Source organism: Tamandua tetradactyla, chromosome 8 (assembly GCF_023851605.1).
Source record: "Tamandua tetradactyla isolate mTamTet1 chromosome 8, mTamTet1.pri, whole genome shotgun sequence".
In the NCBI taxonomy this organism is placed as follows: domain Eukaryota; kingdom Metazoa; phylum Chordata; class Mammalia; order Pilosa; family Myrmecophagidae; genus Tamandua; species Tamandua tetradactyla.
The window spans coordinates 122,078,187-122,097,826 of record NC_135334.1 but is presented as its reverse complement, the minus strand read 5'-3'; the positions used below and the strand labels follow the sequence as shown (position 1 = coordinate 122,097,826).

General features: G+C 56.3%; 1 protein-coding gene across 1 annotated transcript in view; it reads left to right on the top strand.

Moving 5' to 3' along the window:
* Positions 1-17,760, top strand: part of LOC143644907 (uncharacterized) — a 39,170-nt gene extending 21,410 nt beyond the window's left edge. Inside the window, exons 4-5 of the mRNA XM_077114491.1 lie at positions 5,051-5,194; positions 17,469-17,760. Coding sequence (XP_076970606.1) covers positions 5,051-5,194; positions 17,469-17,576 — 252 coding nt within the window. The 3' untranslated portion in view covers positions 17,577-17,760. The remainder of the gene's footprint in view (positions 1-5,050; positions 5,195-17,468) is intronic.
* Positions 17,761-19,640: the final 1,880 nt, after the last annotated feature.

Genomic DNA, 19,640 nt, shown 5'->3' with positions numbered 1-19,640 from the left:
GTAGGGGAGGGGCGCTGGGGCAGGGGATGTGGACTGGGGCGAGGGAGGGGTGCGGGGTGGGGGTGGGGAGGGGGGAGGGGCGCTGGGCCCCTGAAGGCCTCTGAGGAGGGCAGTGAGGTGTCAGGGGCTGAGTGAATGGACGTGGGGCAGGCAGGGGGCGGGAGGCTGGCGGTGCCCTCAGCTGGGACTGGGAAGCCCCCACAGGCCCCGCTGCTTCCTGCTGAACGACCAAGTGGCCTTCGCAGGGCAGCTGAATCGCTCCCATGAAATCCGGTCTCAAAACGAAGGCGTGTCATTATAATACAGATCTTTCTTGGGTTTCGTTGGAGGCTGTGAGTGTCTTGAAGTAGAGCAGCGCCTCTTTCCTCAGGTGAGGGAGCGTGCAGAGCTTTATCTTCTAACCTCAGCTGGGCCCTGGGATTGGGCGGCCTGCCAACAGACTCGGGGGAAGGGAGTTGCAGAAGGAGACAGCCCAGGGGTGCTGGGCTGGGGGACGAGGAGGCCAGGACTGCGGCCCCTGGGGGTGTCCTGGGCCCCAGCGGGCTCGGATCCCTTTCCTGCCGGAAGCTTCTCACCCAGAGCCCCTTGCCGCACTCCCTTCCCATCAGTTCCCAGTTCAGTGCCGAGGTGCAGGGACTGGGCTGGGATCCGAGGCGCGTGGCCGCGGGCGCGCTCAGGGCGGGGGGCGGGGGGGGAAGTGACCAGGGGACATTTAGCCGGGGGGGTCTGAGGGGGTCGGGGGGGCGCCGGAGGGCAGCCAACAAACAGCAGCTCTGACACCCTGCGGCCGGCTGCGGAGGCTCGGGGACCATCACACGCACAGGCAGGTGTTACAATGACACCTGGGCGCTGCACTGTCAGCGGAACCCTGACCTGGGGGAAGGTGCTTTGCTGTCAGACAATCGGGTTGTTTTCCTTCTGCCTTTAACGAAGACCAGCGCTGGCCTCTGAGTCAGGGGCCCAAAGCAGCCTTCCCTGGCCACAGAGGCTGAGGTCCCAGCAGTGGCGCAGCTGAGCTGACCCCAGACAGGAAGTCAAAGGCCCCGGAGGTGGAGGAGCCGAGGGGAAGGGGGAAGGGAGCGGCAGGGCCTGGAGCAGATGCAGAGTCAGGGCTAAGTGGGGACTGCCGGGCTCTCCGGGGCCTGAAGCCTGCTGCCCCGAGGAGGAAGCAGGGCCTCGGCCACCCCCGGCAGCCCGTCCGCCCGCGGCCAGCCCCACTGCCCACCCCAGCTGCTCACATCCGCGCAGAGACGCCCCCTCCATGCCAGAGGTCCCTGAGTCATACACAGTCACCTTCCCAGGGAGGCCACGGTCACTTAGAGCTGTTATGGTGGCCGCAAGGCTGCAGGTCAGCTGGGGCTGCAGAGCTGGGGCTGGAGGTGAGGCAGAAGGCGCCCTGGAGGCCAGAGGGGCTGCAGAGACAGGGCACCGCCTGGCCTGGCCTGGGTCTCTCTCTCTGCCTTGCTTTGCCTTTCTCTTTCTGGCTTCCCTGGAGTCTCTGGCTCATTTTGTCACATTGTCTCTCTCATTCTTTGTCCCCACCCCTCTTTCTGCTTGCATCTGTCTTTTACACTGTTAAGAAAAATGGCTGGACTTGTTAAGCCAGAGATCAAACAACCCCGCAGGCTGCAGGCGTTAGAGGGGAACGGCTTTAACATCTCGCATTCTCCTTGGTGACACAGTGGTCCCCGGGAGAGGAGGGGCTGAAGGGGGTGGGGGGGGGTGAGAAAATTAATGAAAACCTGTCAGTACCCAGGCATCCTTACCAGACCTGGCGGGGGAGAAGGGTGGCAGAGGGAACCCGAAAAGGGCCAGACACACGTGCAGAACAGGGCACGTTCTGGTGGCAAGTGAGGTCCCCTCCACCCGTGCAGGTGGAATGAGGGGTGCTGAAGGCCGGGCACCCAGTGAAGTCTAGAGGCTCAGAAGTGGCTGATTTGAGACCCGGCTCCGGCTCCCTCTGCGCTTTGCAGGAATTGCAATAAAGCACTGACTGGGGTGAAGGCCAAGGACAAAGGGCCCTGAGCTAAGGGCCTCATTTCCTCTCATTCTCCTAACAGCCCTGCAAGGGGGGTTATTCCTGCTTTAAAGATGAGTAAACTGAGGCTCCCACAGCGAGCAGCAGGGCTGACTTCCGGCCTGTGCTTTCCCTCTTCGGGTTGATTCCTCCAGTGGCTGGAGGTGTGGCTCGGGAGGCTCGGCCTCGTGGGAGTGGCCGAGACCACGGAGGGCGGCACAGGGCGGAGGCCGAGGGGGTGCTGTTACGGGGACCTGCCCCCATCTTTTAGAGACAGGTCAGGAATGGAGCTCCTGTGTCTGGTCCATTTTGAGAGATGGAGAAAGTCTGTTGCTCTAAAGAAAGGGGAGGGGGAGGAGGGAAAAACAGCGAGAAACTGCGGACTTCCCCACGTCCTCCCACCCACGTGTCCCAGGAGGGACGGAGGGGACCACTGAGCCTGCCCTGTGTCGGTGCCGGGTGTGGCCACAGGTGTGCTCCTTCTCTCCTCACAGTTACTCCACTCCCATTTTCCAGAGAAGCACACTGAGGCCCAGAGAGGTCAGGCAATTTGCTCAGGATCACACAGCAATGCGTTGGGGATGGGCGGGGGACACCCCACCTGACTCGCTCAGATCCGAGGCTGCTGGGGCACAGCAGAGGCCCCGCGGGGCAGTGTCACCAGAGAGAGGGAGCCTGGGGCACCTGAGTGGGCACCCCCTGCCCGGCCCAGCACTCTGCCGCCTGATGAAGCGCGCTCTGTCCCAGCTGTGGGCTTGTCCCGGCCCCGCCCCCAAGGCCCTGCAGGCTGCATTCGGCTGTGACTGGGGGTGGTGTGGACAGGTGAGTGGAATGGGGAGGGGTCTGTGTCAGGAAGCCTGGGCGCAGCCCCAGCTGGGGAGCCCCGTTTCTCTCTGCGTTGGATGAGTGGTGGGTCCCCAATTTTTAAGGAGGTGGAAGGGGGCCTCTGTGGTGCCGCCTGGACGGACCCTGCCAGGGGGGTGTCACCCAGTGAGGGGGGAGAAGGGTGCGCAGGGCGGGAGGGCACGGGGTGGTGGGGCAGTGTGCTCCCGCAGGCGTGTGACATGCGACCTGATGCAGGCGTCACGCAGTGGAGGCTGATAACCAACACCCAGCTCTGACCTGCTCCGGGGAATGAGACCCCAAAATGTGCTCCCCACATTTGACGCTGTTCCTTTGCCCCACGGCCGACCTACGGCCTTCAGTATCCACCCACCTCTTCTGCGGCCGCAGGGCCCTCATGCCGTCTCCCACAGACCCTGCCCCATGCTCAGGGTTTGGGGTAGAGGCTACCCTACCCCCAAGGCCGAGCCAGCAGGCCCAGGACGAGTCAGGCCTGCAGCCTGGTTTCATAGTGTTGACAGATTTTTGAACCAATGTTTCAAAATCAGGAGATTCACAATCAGATCCATATTCCCAGTTTTTGACAAATCAGAAGATCCGGCTGTCCCAGGGCCCCACTCCTGAGGCTTCCGGCTTCGGGAGCTGTGCAGTTGATGTGAATCTGCCCCTGCCCGTTCCGCCATCCCCACTGCCCACTGAGCCCTGCGAGCCTGGGCTTTGGGACTGGGTCTGGCACAGCCTCTGTGCTCCAAGCCTGCTTCACCTCCAGGTCCTTGACAAATAGCCATCAGCGTCCCAGGTCAGGGAAGGATGGAGGCAGGGCGCTAGGAAGCCTTAGCTGGGGCCTGTGCATCTCAGGCTTCTGCAGATGACAGAAGAGGTGTTTCTCCAGGGGACACCCAGATGTGGACACATGGAGTCCCCACCCCCTGCTCCTGAGCTGCCTGAAGCCCCCGGGTCTGTCCACTGTGCTCAGGGAGCCAGGCCAGGCCATTCTGGGGCTTCCGAGCCAGGCTGACCACCACGGTGGTTGCCATGGGAACCAGAGGGGCCAGGGGAAGGCAGGTGGAATTTCAGCCCCTCACGGGTTGGATCTCCTTTTTCAGTGTTTCCACCGCTGTGGTCAGTGACTGTTTCTAGAGCACCTGTGATGTGCCAGGCCCATGCAGATAGGGAAAGGGAACGCGCTCCAATCCCCACCCTTCAGAAACCTGCGGTCCCGCAAGGAGGTGGGAGAGTGCATGTGACCACGTAGCCTTGCCGGCTTTACAGTTGAAGGGCAGGGAGAGGCCCATTCTAACCCTGCGAGGGCTGAGGGGGTCACTTCCAGTTGGGGTGAAATCAGGGACGTTTCATGGACGACGCAGCCTTAGAATCGGGCCTCGAAGTGTTTCAGTGGGGAGAGGAGGCCAGACAGTGCATTGTTCAGGTTGGGGTGGGGGGTGGGGGGTGGGCAAGTGTGGCCAGGGAAGAGGCCCCTCCTGGCCACAGGGGCGTTTTCAAACTGGCCGATACGCAGGACATTAGCATGGGCTCCTGTCTCGGTTTGCCAGGGCTGCTGTGACAAATACCACCCCTGGTTGGCTTAACCACAGGAATTGACTGTGTCATGGTTTCGGAGACTCGAAGACCAAAATCAAGGCGTCAGCAAGGCCGTGCCTTCTCCAGGAAATCTGCGGCATTCTGATGCTGGCTTGTCGCAATCGCTGGGATTCCTGCTTGCACCCCAGCCTCCTGTCACGTGGTGATTTATCTCCCCCGTGTCTGCTCTTGCCATTCCCGCTGACCTCCAGCTTCTCTTTATCAGGCCTCAGGAACGTGGATTACCCCCCAGCCGGTTCAGTGGGGCCACAACTAACTAGGATCTTAGAAGATCCTATTCACAAAGGGCCACACCTTAACTGACAGCTTCAAAGGGTCCTATTTACAAGTGGGTTCATGCCCACAGGACACAGATTAAGGTTAAGTCTTTTGTTGGGGTACAAGAGTCAATCGACCACAGCTCCTATTTCCTCTGTGGCCAAACCAATACGGGCAGTGTTGGGTTGACTGACATTTAGCAGGTGGGATTTCTCAGAGCCTTTACTGAACAGGTGTCGTGCGTTTCCAAGAAGGCACAGAGAATGCAGGATTTTCCAAATGTATCTGTGCACAGAGCCTCACTCTGCCCCCATCCCTTTCTCTTTGCAGCTGGGAGAGCACTCTCTGGCTGTGGTGTGCCCTGCGAGTTGGAGTGGAGGGGGACGCAGAGGACGTAATAGCCTAAAGCCTGGCAACAAGGACAAGCCACGTGCTGCAGGACCTCAGGTGCCAGGCAGCAGCTTCACTCTGCAGGTAATGGGGACATGAAAGTGTTCCAGGCGGAAGGTGACATTATCAGATCTGCTAACATTTTAGAAAGACTCAGGGGCTGCTCGAAGAGGATTGGGGGAAGGGCAAGAAGGCACAGGGGGCTGAAGACGGCGCAGGGAACTGAAGACGGTGCAGGGGGCTGAAGGAGGCGGCAGTCCTGGACCAGCAAGGGCAGCGCCGGTGGTGGGCGTGGACAGGAGCCAGGTGGGAGAGACGTTTGACAGCATCTCCATGGCAGCAGCTGGTGGTTTTCTCAGGGAAGAAAATGGCCAGTGGGTCCCAGCAATGAGGAGAGTCACAGGGGTGTGGGGGGCTGCCTGCCCACGTGGGAGAGCCACCCCCAAAGGGCTTGCCTGTTCAGAGCAGGAGCAAAGGGCCAAGAGAATGGCTCCCTCGCTGGGTGTAGGCTACTCCTGGGCCCCTTTCCCTAAGCGAGGTGGAGGTGGAGATAAGCCGGAGAGCTGTGAGGACAGGGGAGCTGTGCCGCTGCCTGGGCTGGCAGCATCATTGTGTCTGGGATGAAAACGTAGCTTTGTGAACTGTGTGCCCTTGGCTGGGTCACCTCACCCCTCCAAGCCTCAGTCCCCCCCCCTCCCCCCGTAAATGGAGCTAATACTCTCCTCTCACTCTCGGAGGAGTAAGGATTAAGTGAGAGATGCCACGTAAGGTATGCCATGGTGCCCGCCACAGTTAGTGCTCAATACATACAAGCGGTCAATATTTTTAATATTCTTTGTAATAAAAGACCAGCTATAAATGTGGTTTTATGACTCTCAGGTACATACAGTGAGTGACCCCTACTGGGCCGATAAACCCTGGACTGTTTGGGTCTGTTTTAATCACTGGGTAATCATGATTCGTAATGAACAGCTTGATTCTGTAACATGAAAAGTGCCTCTCAGGTACAATAGTGTGTTTCTCCTCCCACACAAATCCAGGTGAGCCGCTGGAATGCAGACTCTGAGGTTTCTTTACTGAACCAGGCTCTTTACTTAGCAGCGGGCCCAAGGAGCAGGTCAGACTAGAGGAGCTGGGGAGAAGACCCACTACTGAGCACGCTGTCCATGGAAAGGAGCACACTGAACTTAGGGAGCCCTGGCAGCCTTGCCCAGGCAGCTGGGGGCAGCGGCGGAGCGCATGGCTCCACTCCCTGGATGATGAAAGCATGGGGTCCTTGGCGTCGCCCACCAGCCAGGCATCCACGGCCGGCTCCTCCCAGGTGGCGAACAGGCAGCTGCCACAGCAGGCCCCTCCGAGAGAGGGTGGCAAAGATTGCTAACTGCACCCCACAATCCGTTCTTGGTCCTCCAGAGTGGAACTGTAGGTGGGCACCTGGCTGCCCAAGTGGGCTACACTTTTCAGCCTCCCTTGCCCTTTTAAGTCAAATTCTTGCCAATGGGATATGAGCAAAAGTGATGTGTGTCCATCAGAGCCAGAGCCTCAAGACAGCAGGCCCACCCCCTGACGTCCCTTCCCTTCTCCCTTCTCCCTGGACAGCCAGGACATGGGACAGCCAGGACATGGCTGAGACACGGACTGACCCTCAAAGATGATCCAGCCCCCCACAGAATGGGGAACAAAATGGAGGGAACCTGAGACTGCAGACAGCTATGGGAGGCAGAGCCACCCACTCACAGCTATAACAAAAAAGAGAAATAAGTATCTTTGTCCTTTAAGGTATTGGACTTGGGGGTCTGATGAGTACAGCAGCTTCGCTTACCCTAACACGCACAAAGCATTCCCGATAAACAGGACTGAAGAGAATGAGAAGATACAGGGCAAGCCACCTTTGAATCTAGTAACTTTGGGTGCTCCTTGTACAAACAGGTAACATCTCATATTTTTAGTTTACATCTAGGATTTTTTTTTACCGAAGTTCCACATTGTTACAGTTTGCTAATGTTGCCAGATGCCATGTAGCAGAAATGGATTGATTTTTTCAATGGGGACTTATTAGTTATAAACTTACAGTTCTAAGGCCACGAAAATGTCCAAATTAAGGCATCTGGAGAAAGATACCTTGACTCTGAAGAAAGGCCAACGGCCTCCGGGGTTCCTCTGTCACATGGGAAGGCACCTGGCGATGTCTGCTGGTCCTTCTCTCCTGGACTCTGATGGCAATGTCTGTCTCAAAAATGTCTCTGGGTGATTCTTCATCTCTTAGCTTCTCCTGGGGCATTTTCTCTCTCTGAGTTCTGAGCTCTCTGTGTCCTCTCAAAGGACTCCAGTAAAGGATTAGGCCCCACCTTCAATTGATTGGGTCAAATCTCCATGGAAACAACTTAATCAAATGGTCCCACCTATCGTGGGTCTACACCTGCAAGAATGGATTAGAAGAACATGGCTTTTCTGGGGTATATAACAGTTTTAAACCAGCACAACCATACTTACAGCACTGAGAGAAAGGCCAGGAATACTAAGAAATCGAAAACAACAGAAATAGCTGAGCTCCTTGACCCAGCATGTAGGGCCTCAGTAGAATTTTCCTGTTGATCTCGCCCCACTCCCATCACTCTACATACCCTGTGGTCTAGCTTCGCTGGACCTGTGCCCTCTCTCCCAAACATGGCGTGCATGTCTCTAGCCCTTTGCTCATGCCATATCCTCTGCCTGGAATGCCCTTGCCTCTCTCCCTCACTGGTGAAACGCTTGTCATCCTTCTAGGCTTCCTCTGAAGATAGAGATAACTCTTTCGAATCTGGTCATATTTCCAGGAAGGTGCACAGGTGCACATCTCTATTTTCCGTTTGGGCACCTCAGAGGGTCTCATTAAACTTTGAATGCCAAGCACTGAGCACAAGTCCTGGCTCAGAGCAAGAGCTCAAAACGTTCATTCATTCAACAAACAGTAACCAGGGCCCATTCTAAGGATGAGAGAAATAGTAGTAAAGAAGACACACGTCTTCATCCTCACGTAGTTTATATTCTAGCAGGGGAAACAGACATTAAATGGACAAGCAAATAAATATATCATTACGCATGGTGGTGAACGGCACGGGAGGACGTGGACAAGGCACAGTGACAGAGCGCCTTGAGAGGGCGAGTGCTTTTGATGGTGATCGGGGCAGGCCTCTCTGAGAAAATGCCATTTAAGCTGAGACGGGGCAGGGCCGGGGTGAGGGCTGGGGTTTATCTCCTGAGCCCACACAGCCAGTTGGAGGCTTTACGTAGAGGCGTGAGCTGGTGTGGTTTCCATCTGCAGGGAGAGCAGTGCAGGGCTGACGGCAGGGGTCCGAGCCCAGTATGCTGGGGCCTTGGACTCCGGCGTGGGGAGGGAAGGAAGTGGCAGGGATGTGTTGTGGAGGTGAAATTCACATACTGCACGCGGGGTTGAGAGAGATGGACGAATCAGTTGGCTCCCAGAAGTTTCTGGAAGAGGGGAAGGAAGGGCTCAGAGAAGAAGGAGGGAGGGAAGAGGGTCTGTGTCTTCAAGGCGTCTCTAGAGATCATTGGCGCCGCAGGAGACGGCGTAGGGCGAGCTGGGTGGCTGGGCTTGGCTGTGGGTGAGCGATGCCATTTGGGGCTTTAAACAAGGGCTGCCATTAGAGGGAGGAGGGAAGACGGAATGTGTTAAAGGTCCAGGCCTGTGAAGAACGGAAGCAGTCTATGCATCCTTCAACAGGGGACTGGCTAAATAAACTGTGGGGCCTCTCTCTAACAGGGTGCTCTGTAACCATATAAAAGAACAAAGGAACTCTTTAGGGACTGATAAGCCATGCTGGGAAACGAAAAAGCTAGGTTCAAAACAGTGGGCATTGGCTGCAGCCATTAGTATCAAAATGGGGGAATTATATGAACATACACATACATAATATAAATGTATATTTTTCCTGAAATATAAATAAACTATTTCTGGGAGTGGGGACAACACAGATGAGAAACTGCACACATTGGCTGCCCCCAGGAAGGAGAAGGATGGAAGGGGATTTCTGCTCTATGTCGCTTTGTGCCTTTCCAATTCACAACCATAACCATGCTAACTATGAAACAAGTGATCATCATCATTAAAAATGAATTTAGAATAAAGAATAAGATTCCCACCTAAAGATTAAGCAGGTATTGAACAGAACGTGTCCTGTGAGGGGGGAGCTGTTGTCATGGAGGGCTCTGTCTGCTCTGCTGAGCCCCCCTCCCACTCCCCGTGCCCGTCTCCCCCCCACTCCCCGTGCCCGTCACCCCCGGCCCCTCCCACTCCCCCGTGCCTGTCTCCCCCAGCCCCTCCCACTCCCCCCCCTCCCCGTGCCCGTCACCCTCCGCCCCTCCCACTCCCCTGTGCCCCTCCCCCGCATGGCAGGGAGCGGCAGGTAAGGCCCCGGTCCTTGGCCTTCGTGCCCCATAAACCCGGGTGTAAAGCTGGACGGGGGCATCATATGTTGCAGGTTTCTACAATTTGGGTTGTTGCTATTAAAATTGATTTTTTTTCCCTTGAAACCACTAACATACAGAAAATATATGGTCAGCTCCACTGTGGCAAATAGGCTAAATCAGCCCACACTCTGAGATCAGAATCCCAAACCAGATAAAGTTTCCACTAAAAACAGCTCCACGTTCCCGGACGCCCCTTCGGGGCCCGCAGCTGCCGGGTGAACCTGGCCGGGGCCCAGCACTGCTGGGGGTTTCCGCACAGCCGCCGCGCCCCCGGGTTTCCGCACATCCGCTGCCCCCAGCGAGTGTCCTGGGGACCCTGTGCTCAGCTCAGCCTCGGGCGAGGCGCGGACAGAGGGAGGGACGCGGGAGGTCATCCTCCTCCTGGGATTGCAATCTCCTCGGGGACAGGGGAGAAGCCCAGGGAAAGGCCAACGGGAACGCAGGAGCCGAAGGATGAGGACCCAAGTGGGAGAGACGCCGCCGAGCCAGATGGGCGCCGAGGGGCGCGCGGAGGAGAGCGCAGAAGCTGAGGGCGGGAGGAGCGCGGGCGGCACGTCTGCCACACCTGCGGGGCACCCTCTCGTCCCCCCAGCGCCCAGGCCATGGACCCTTCCTCAGCAGGGATTTCAGGAGGCCACAGGACAGCACTGAAGCCAGCGTAGGGGGTCTTTCAGACGCCCATAAGGCTGGTTCTGTGCCCACCCTTCGGGCTGGAAACCCAAATGAGGGCTCTGAGACCGCAGGAGATTAAGAGAGACGCCTGGGGTCACAGGGTGACTTAGTGAGGGACCTGGATGTGGACTGACCTTCAAAGCTGGCTCCTTCTCATCTCGGTTCTGCAGGAGCAGGTGAGGAATGCTTCACGCGTGGCTCGTTTCATTGTCACAAAAGCCTCAGGAGATCAGTACTTCCCTGTTCCCATTTTATTGATGGAAAAGCAGAGGCTCCGAAACAGCAACTTATCCAAGAATACCCGGGTGGCAAGGCCCAGAGCTGGGATCCAAACACAGGTGTGTCTGGCTCTGGTGCCTCAGAAGGTAGCAGCGCATTTGCCACTCCGGCACATGAGGCCACCTGAGCGTTTCCGTGTCTGCCTCTGAAAATGCTGTGCACGTAGGACTGTGTTAGCAAAGAGATAAAGACACTGTAACCGTGGTGCTCCTGGCATAGCATCTGGTGTATGGGAAGTACTCAAGAAATGAGCTGCACAGACGAGCCCACGGGAGCAGCTGCTGGGACCTGCACTCGGTCCAGGCCTGTCCAGCCTCCCACATGGGGTGTGAAGCTGGTGACCACAGGGTGTATCCTTTCATTTTATCTTAGACACCCAGAGTTTGGACCCCCAAGATGCAACATGCAAATAAATGTAAATGAGAGGCACATCGAGCTGCCCCAAACAGGAAACCAAATATCTTTGACTACAGCTCTCTCCCTCCCTTCTGGAGATCAGGTGGCTGGGCTCTCTCTGGAGACCATCCAAGCCCAAGTCTGTCTGACTGATTGGTCACCACCAGTTTGGTCACCACCAATTCTCCCAAACAAGGGACACCCTAACCAATCAGTTATGGCAGATGCACTAGAGACCACACACCCAATTCTGGGTGCCATCCCTCTCTGCCCTTCCCCCAGGACTGAGCCCCGCATGAGCTGGGTTTGCAAGGCTCACGTGGGTTGAATTTTGGCCCCCTCCAAAAATAAAAAAAGGATAAATTCCAGTCCTAACCCCCTATCCCTGTGAATGGGACCTTATTTGGAAATGAGTCTCTGCCTAGGTAATGAATGAAGGTGAGGTGATGATGGATTAGAGTGGGCCCTCGCGCCAGGGGCTGGGACCCTTGTAAGACCAGTTTCCTTACAAGAAGGAAATCTGGACACAGAGACAGATAGAGGGAGAACGCCAGGCAATGGCAGAGGATGGAATGATGCACGGGGGAGCCAAGGACTGCCAGAAGACACCAGCAGCCAGGAAGAGGCAAGCAGAGGTTCTTCCTTAGAGTCTTCAGAGGGAGCAGGGGCCTCCTGACATCTTGATCTCAGATTTCTGGCCTGCAGATCTGTGACAGGATACATTCCTGTTGTTTTAAGCCACCCAGTTACAACAGTCCTAGGAAACTAATGCACAGCCTTGCCCCAAACCACACACAACCTGAGCTGAAAGTACCTTTTGCTCAGAACACGAGGCTGAGACCAGCGCCAAGCCATAGCCCTTCGAGAAGCATCCACATGACAACAGAAATGATCACAATAACCGCAGGAGAGCAGACAGCTCTACGAAGCATGATGAGGGACAGAGGGGCAGGGTGCTGACCAAATGTAAATCCCTGCAGGGACGCAGCAAGGAGCAAACCCAATTAGACCGGGCAGCCGTAAGGAGACCACCAGGGCAGCACAAGGATGATAAGTGGCCGAATCTCGGAAGCAACAGGGACAGGGTGAAGGGGAGTGCCTGCCCTGTCTCCGGCTGGAGGCCCCCCTCGGCCAGGCTGGCCACTGCCGTCCAGGAACCATGGGCTCACTGTTCTGATATTACAGAAGAAGCTGAAGAGTTTCGACTTTCAATGTGAAAGTTCAATTCGGGGTTTCTGGCTCAAGGGCCTCCTGAGGAATTAGGAATACAGGATTTATAACATTAAATGGTTCTCAACATTTCCTGGGGTCATGTGCCCTATGAAAATGCAATGACTACAAATCAAAAGAAAAGACACAGTGTGAGGAGATATTTGCAGCTCACAGAACTACAAAAGATTAGGTTCTAGAATATATTAAAAATAAATAAGCACATGCCAGGGACCCAGGTTCAATTTCTGGTGCCTGCCCATGCAAAAATAAATAAATAAATAAGTAAACGAAACTCTCTATGATCACTCAAAAAAAAAGCATACAACTCAAAAGGAAAATGGGTAATGGACTTGAAGAGACACTCTGTGGAGGGGAAATCCTAATGGCCAGTAAACATAGCAAAAGCTGCTCAACCTCACCAATCCTGAGACAAAAGTAAATTAAACTACAGCATCACCAATCCCCCTACCCGCCCCCTCATCAGACAGGCAAACATTAAAACATCTGACACCATCAACATGGGTGAGCGTAAGGAAGAACTGGAACTCTCATCCATTGCTGATGGGAGAATAAATTGGAGGAACCCCCCTGGAAAAGTTTGGCATTGTCTAATAAAACTGAATATGCACATGTCCCATGACCCAACAATTCTTCTCCCCTGTATTTTCAACTTAGGGAAAACCGTACATACATATAAGAAGACATCCACAGAGCATCGTTCATAAAGTCAAAACCTGGAAACAGCCCAAATGTCCAGGAACTGGGGAACTGTAGGTGAGTCATGTTACAAAGACCCTACAGCAGGGGAAGAGAGCAGACTGCAGGTTCACACGTCAGCAGGGCTGGATCTCCAAAATGCAGCGTGGTGCTAGAGAAGCCCATCAATTAAAAATCATCCAAACGTTCCATATCAAAACAAGGGGTTCATATCAATGCCAAGTTCCTGCATGGAAAGAGTTGACATATGCTGCTGCCGTTGACCCACCCACCCCCTGAGTGGGGCCATCTGTGTCCCCACAGAGGAGAAACATGACCTGAGAAGCAATGAGGATGGGACGTTCCACTGCAATCCGAGACGGCAAAGCCAGCACCCCAAAGAGGAACTCTTCACAACAGCACGACCCCCCACTGCCAAACCTGGCACCCTTCCCCGCTTCCTGAAGCATTTCTGTTCCCCAGATCCCAGGGCCCTCTCTGCCAGTTCCAGCCCAGCACCCCTCATTACTGGCCCCCAGAAAGCTTAGTCCTTTGAGGAAGACAGAAGTAAAGAAACACCAGAAGTTAGCTAATTGCTTGTGTTACAAATAGTTATCTTGCTTTTTAAACCTTAGGAGGATAACAGTCTGTTTTTGGTGTATTAAAGCTTAATTGTCTAAGTGGGAGAATAAAAATCAACTTCAAAACAGGGAGAGACTAGGAGCAGAAGGAAAACCCTTGAGACGCAGCATTGAGAGGTAGTGTGAGAAGACTTGCCGCACCTTGAGGAAGCACTTCTTCCTGCTGGCCTCGGGCGCCCACCTGCCAACAGAGGAGGTGGGCTTCTAGGAGAGGCTGGGTTACCAGCCCCGACATCCCAGGGCTCTCAGCACCAGCTTCATTCCACTCTGTTCTGGAACTGCTGGCTTGTCTCCTGGGTTGTCTGTGTCATGGTGAGACAAGAGTTTACATATGTAGCTGCAGTTGACCCACTTAGCCCAGTGCCTGGAGATAATAGATGCCCAATTAACAAGGCTGTTGACTTGCGTCCTTGTTCTCTGTTCCTCGCAGTGCTTAGCATTGACCTGAGCTCTTTGCTGATCCTCAGAATTGCTTTATCCAGCTATAAGACAGGGAGAATATGTACACTGTCGGGTCAATGTGACAAATACGTGAAAGCCCCTTGCCCCATGCCTAGCACACACTGGGTTCAATCTAGTTGGCCCTCATCTTTCCTGGTCCTTCTTCATTGGCCACCTCAAGTAGGGACTGTGTTCTGGCTGAATCCAATCCCCCACCCCACACTCACACCCACACTCAGAGCAGCTGTGCCATCCCCAGAGCTCGCCCCATCTCACCAACTGGTCTTGATGGCCTAAGGCAGGCAGGCCCTGCCCCTGGCCACTTAGATGGACGGCCAAGAGCTCCAGCTGGAGCTGGAATGCTCAGCCCTCCCCTCCCCAGGCCTGGAGAGCCTTTGTATGGCCGGTGGCTGAGGCGTCACACCTGAGCTCCACGCCTCCTCCCCTGGGCCAAAGCCCACAGGTGATTTGTGAGAGTGATCCTGCATGGAGAGTGGCTCTTTCCATCAGTGGTATCAGTGCTAGCTATAAAGGTCTTCAGCTGGGGAGGGGAAGAGAAAACAGGATGAAAGAAGAGGAAGAGGTGAAAGTGGGAAAGGGAGGCAATGCCAGGGCTAATGTATTTGTTTGCTGAGGCTGCCATAACAACCGTCACAAACCAGGGGGCTTAAAGCAGCAGATTATTCTCGCACACTTCTGGAGCCCAGAAGTCTGAAATCAAGGCCCTGCAGGGCCCTGGTTCCTCTGGCGAGGAACCCTTCCTACCTCTTCTAGCCTCTGGTGTTTGCTGGCAATCCTGGGTGTCCCTTGGCTTTAGCTCCAATCTCTGTGCTGGTCTGAAACCATCATGTGCCCCAGAAAAGCCATATTCTTCATCTTTTGATTAGGTTGTTTCCATGGAGCTGTGGCCCTGCCCACTCAAGGTGGGTCTTATAGTTTGAGGTGGAGTCCTTAAAGGTGCTCACGGAGAGAGGAAGCGCTCAGAGCCGACACAGAGAGCAGAGGTCTAACACAGATGTGCAGAGCTGCAGAAGGAAAACCCCCCAGTGGAAGCCAGAAGGACCCACCGGAGATGAGAGGACCATTTTGAAGCCAACCCAGGAGGCCAGGAGACGTCACCACGTGCCTCCCGATGTGAGGAAGAGCCCAGATGCTGCCTTTCCTCCAAGGGGGGTTTGTTAAGTTACAAGTTACACTTCTAAGGCCATGCCGATGTCCAGAGTAAAGCACCTTCTCAGAGGAAAGGCAGCTGGCGTCCGGGGCTCCTTCGTCAGCTGGGACAGCACATGGTGACATCTGCTGTCCTTCTCTCCTGGTTTCTGGTTTCAAACTGTTCTCTCAGTTCCCGTGCGTCCTTCTTGCTTCTTCCCAGAGCGTTTTGTTTCTTAGCTTCTCTAAAGTCTCAGCCCTCCGTGTGCTCTCTTAAAGGACTCCGGTAAGCTGAGTAAGATCCACCTTGAGTGGGTGGGGGTCACATTTCCATGGAAACAACTGAATCAAAAGGTCCCATCAAACAATAGGTCTGCCCCCACCTATTTAATCCTATTCTATGGATTAAAAGAACATAGGCCTTTCTGGGGAACACAGAGCTTGCAACCCGAGGAGCCAGGCTGGCCTCTGGCCTCCAGCTGCCTCACAACGCGGGAGGGAGGTTTCTGCAGTGGCCACTTCATGACGGCACGCCTCCTTAGACCGTGGAGTGTCCCACCCTCGGCCCTCCTGCCACCTGTCCTCCCCCGACAGCCCCACCTCGGGGCCTTTGCACAGATCTTCCCACACCTGGAAGGCCCATTTGTCACTCAGAACCAAGTCAAAATATCACTCAGGGGTAGGTTTCCTTAGTTCTCCTTCCACATCGACTTCCCCTGCCCGCAACCCGAACAGACGCCATCTCTCCTACCCTTGCCCCCCACAGTCTTTGTTTTTGCCTCCAGTACACCATTTTTCCCCTACTGCCTCAAATCCCTAAGCAAATGAACTACAGCAATAAATCTGAAACAAAACCTGGCTATCCTTACTGGGGGTTATAGTGCTACCATACTTTTCTCCCTTGCTGTCCCATGAGTTTCTGTAAGGCAGGGGTTTACCTTAATTTTCTATGTCCTCAGCTCCAAGTTCAGGGACTAGTCCCCAGCAGTGTTCAATAAATCCCCCTGATAGAGCCATTGAAGGATAAATGATCCCTGACTGCTTGAATGAGGAGTCTTTGCACTGGGTCCGCAATGAGCTGCTGTGTGGCTTTAGGCGAGTCCCTGAACGTCTCTGTGTTGTTTCCTCTCTCTTAGGTCTACCACTTGCTCATAAACGTTTGGCTATCCCTTTTCTCCCCTTCATCACAGCCTGACCCTTCTCCCAAGTGCTCGAGCACTTTATATTTATCCAGAGCCTTCTTTTTAATTCTCCTCCTTGCCCGTCTGCAGCTACACTCGGAAGAGTGCTGGCCAGGTCACAGAGGCCCGCTGTGTGAATGCACGACCGTGCCAGTTCCTCACCCATGAAGGGCCCTGGCTCCTAGGCCAGCCTGATGGGCCGCAGGACACAGGCTGTGTCAGTGCCCACTGGCCTGTGGCCCTCCTGCCCGAGGACACAGCATCCTGCAGGGACATAGCTGGGGTTCTGGGGCAGCATGCCACCTCTTCACAGAAGCATCAGGCAGGATGTGGGGCCACGAATTTCATTCTCTCTCCATCAGCTTTTCCCTGGCGGGCCTCCCCCTGCTCCCCCAGCCTCCCGACTCACCCGCTGCCCGTCCACGAGGCAGAATTCATCCAGGAGCAGAGAGCTGGAAACGGTGGGGCTGGGGAGACAGCCCTGAAGGCTGGGCCTCCTTACAGCAAGCTTTCTCACACACTGCCTGTGGCTCACCGGTCCTGGGAACAGGGACCCTTCCCCTTGCAGCAACGCCACTGATGATTTATGGCTATGATTACGGTTTCTGGTTTCTTTTTCGTTTTCTTTTTTGCAAAACATTGGGTTTAACGGGAAAAAATGCTATCCAGAGGAGCCCTGGGCCATAAAAAGGCAATAGCAGGAAGAAGTGCTGCTAACGGCCTCTTCCAGAACACAGCCCCGTAGGGATGGGCTCTCGGGGCTGCCAGAGCTTCGCTGGGAGGTGCCTGGGATGTTTAGCTGGACCGGCCAGGTTCAGCCCCAGCCCAGGCCCTGGAGTCTGGCCTCGCCTTGCTTTAAGACGTCTCTGCCTCCCTGCAGACGCCCTCCCAGCCGAGAGGCAGCTTGTCAGCCCCTCCTGCCTTCTCCCATCCTCAGGCCCTGCCGGCCAACATGTCACTGATCGGGGAGAGCCAAGACCCTGGGGGCAGCAGCCTCTCCCTGGGGGTCTTCGCCAAGCACCCAGCAGCTGCTGCAGAGCTGTCAAACCGGCCTCCTTCCTCGGAGTCTAAGATTCATGGCCCAACACCTGTCAATCCACCCGCTTTAACTCCCCCTAGCAGGCAGGGGTCGGGGCCTTAGTGGGGGCCAGCACCCCTGAGCTCAGTCCCGCCCCCTCCTCGGCCACGTGCTGCGTGACCACTGGACGGTCCGTCCCCCAGGGCCCCCTTCTCTGTAAAATGAAGGAGCCGGATGACATGACCTTCCTGGGGACTTCGAGGTCAGCAGGACAGGCAGCACACCGCCGGGTTTCTCTCCACTGGAATTGAAGCCCCAGGAGGAGGGCGTGGCCCCTGCTGTCCACCCGTCACCTGGCAGTCACCCGGAGAAACACGCCGTAGGGTGGCTCAGTGGTGGGATTCTCGCCTGCCGTGCCGGAAGCCTGGGCTCCACTCCCGGCCCATGCACTTCCCCAAACAAACAAACAAAGAAAAAATAAACAAAGAAAAACTCAACAAATGGTGCTGCAATAATGGATACTCACATGGAGAAAGAATGAAATGTGACCCCCTCCATACAGCATACAAAACAAAAACAAAGCAAAAGAAAAATACATGAGGGCATGAGGGTCCAGAGCAGAGCAGGATGCCAGCCCTGGGGCACTGGCCAGGCCCCTCCCCCCACCTTCCCTCCAGGCCCCTCCCCCTCCCCCCACTCCCCCCGTTGGGCTCTTTCTCTTGTTGCTGGCAGGGAAGACGGGTTCCGGGGCCACTCCACGTCAGGTCAGTCAGCGGGTGACCGGTCCCCAGGCTCCCTGCCCCGCGTCCTGCAGGACGAACCGCGGCTGCCCCTCTCCCGAGAAGTGAGGCCTGAGCCCGCAGCCAGGCTGCTCCAGGCCATCGTGGACGGCCCTCGGCGCTCCAGATGCCCAAGAAGCGGAAAGCGGCTGGGCAGTTGGCAGACACCAGTATTTGCCTTCGGTGGCTCGGAACAGGCGTGAAGAGGCTGAAGAGAGGTCGGGCTCAGGGCGGCCCCGGGACACGGTCAGCCTCCGCCTGCCCACTTGAGCCAGCCCGGCGGGGGAGGGCCGTGGTGCCAGCTGCGCCGCCCTGGCCAGGGCCTCTCCTGCCCTCCCTCCCCCTCCCGCCAAACCCCGGAGTGCCCCCCTCCCAGGCCAGGTTGCTGAAGCTGCCTCTGGGTCCCAGCCTCTCCTGAGCTCCAGGCCTGCTCATTGCACACCTGCAGTGCCAGAAATCAGGAATCAGACTCATTCCGCCACCCAAACCTCGCCCTCCCTGGGCTCAAGACGGACCTCTGGGGGGTCGCCCTGGCCCCTCCCTCGCCTCCAGCCTGCTGCGAAGCCCGCTGGGTTCTCCTCCTGGTCACCCACCCCCCACCCCCACTGCCGCGACCCTCCCCGGCGTCCAGTCTGGCTCTCTGAGCAGTGAGGCTGAGGGCAGCCCTGCCCTGGCATCTCTTTTCAGGGCTTGCTGGTGGGTGGACAGGGCCGGAGGTGGGCAGGAGGCAGGAGAGGGGGGCTCGTTCTCCCCAGCATGTGGGGCCAGACCAGAGCTAGAGGAGAGGATGTGAAGGCAGAGAGGGACCCCCCAGGCGCACCCTGACAGCCACCAAGGGGTGCCCCTCTGGACAAGCAGCAGCTTCCCCCGAGAGCCAAGATGGCTTCCCAGTGGAGCCCTCGTTTCCCCCCAGCCCCCAGCGAGGGTGGCGGCTGGCGTCGGTGAGCGCTTGCAGGTCACCTGCTGAAAGGACACAGAGGCGCGGGAGGAGGTAGGACTCACCGAGGCCGTTGTCAGAGCCAGCCTTCTCGACCCTCACGTCCACCACAAGGCATCTGAAGCCCCTGCTTCACCTGTGCCTCAGTTTCTCCAACTTCAAAAATAGGGAAGATGATTATGATTTGACCATCGCAAGGCCGTTATGGGGATTAAGTGAGGGGGTCTGTGAGCAAGCTGGGGTCAGGAGCATGAAAGCATGGTGGTCCATGCGCGGCTATGGTCCTATCCCCAGTCCAGGGTCTCACTGTGCCCCCCCCGACCCTACACTCCCATCATCGCCCCATCACCATCTTTTCTGCAAACGAACTGAAGGAGGGAAGTGGGAGACACCTGGGCACTGAGATTCCTGACACTTGGACCCTACCGGTCGAGAGAGTGACAGCTCACAAATAAAAACCAGAAGTAGTGTCACCCCAAATTGATGGGAGGAAGGGCTGGGGACAGGGCTGTCCACAGGCTGGGGACAGGGCTGTCCACGGGCTTGGGGAAGGCACAGGCGGTACCCGTGTTGGGACTCTCCAGTCCCCTGGGCTCAGTCCAGCTCGAAACAAGCTGTACCTGCCACTGCTCTCGGTCAAGATGCCCCAGGTGACACCT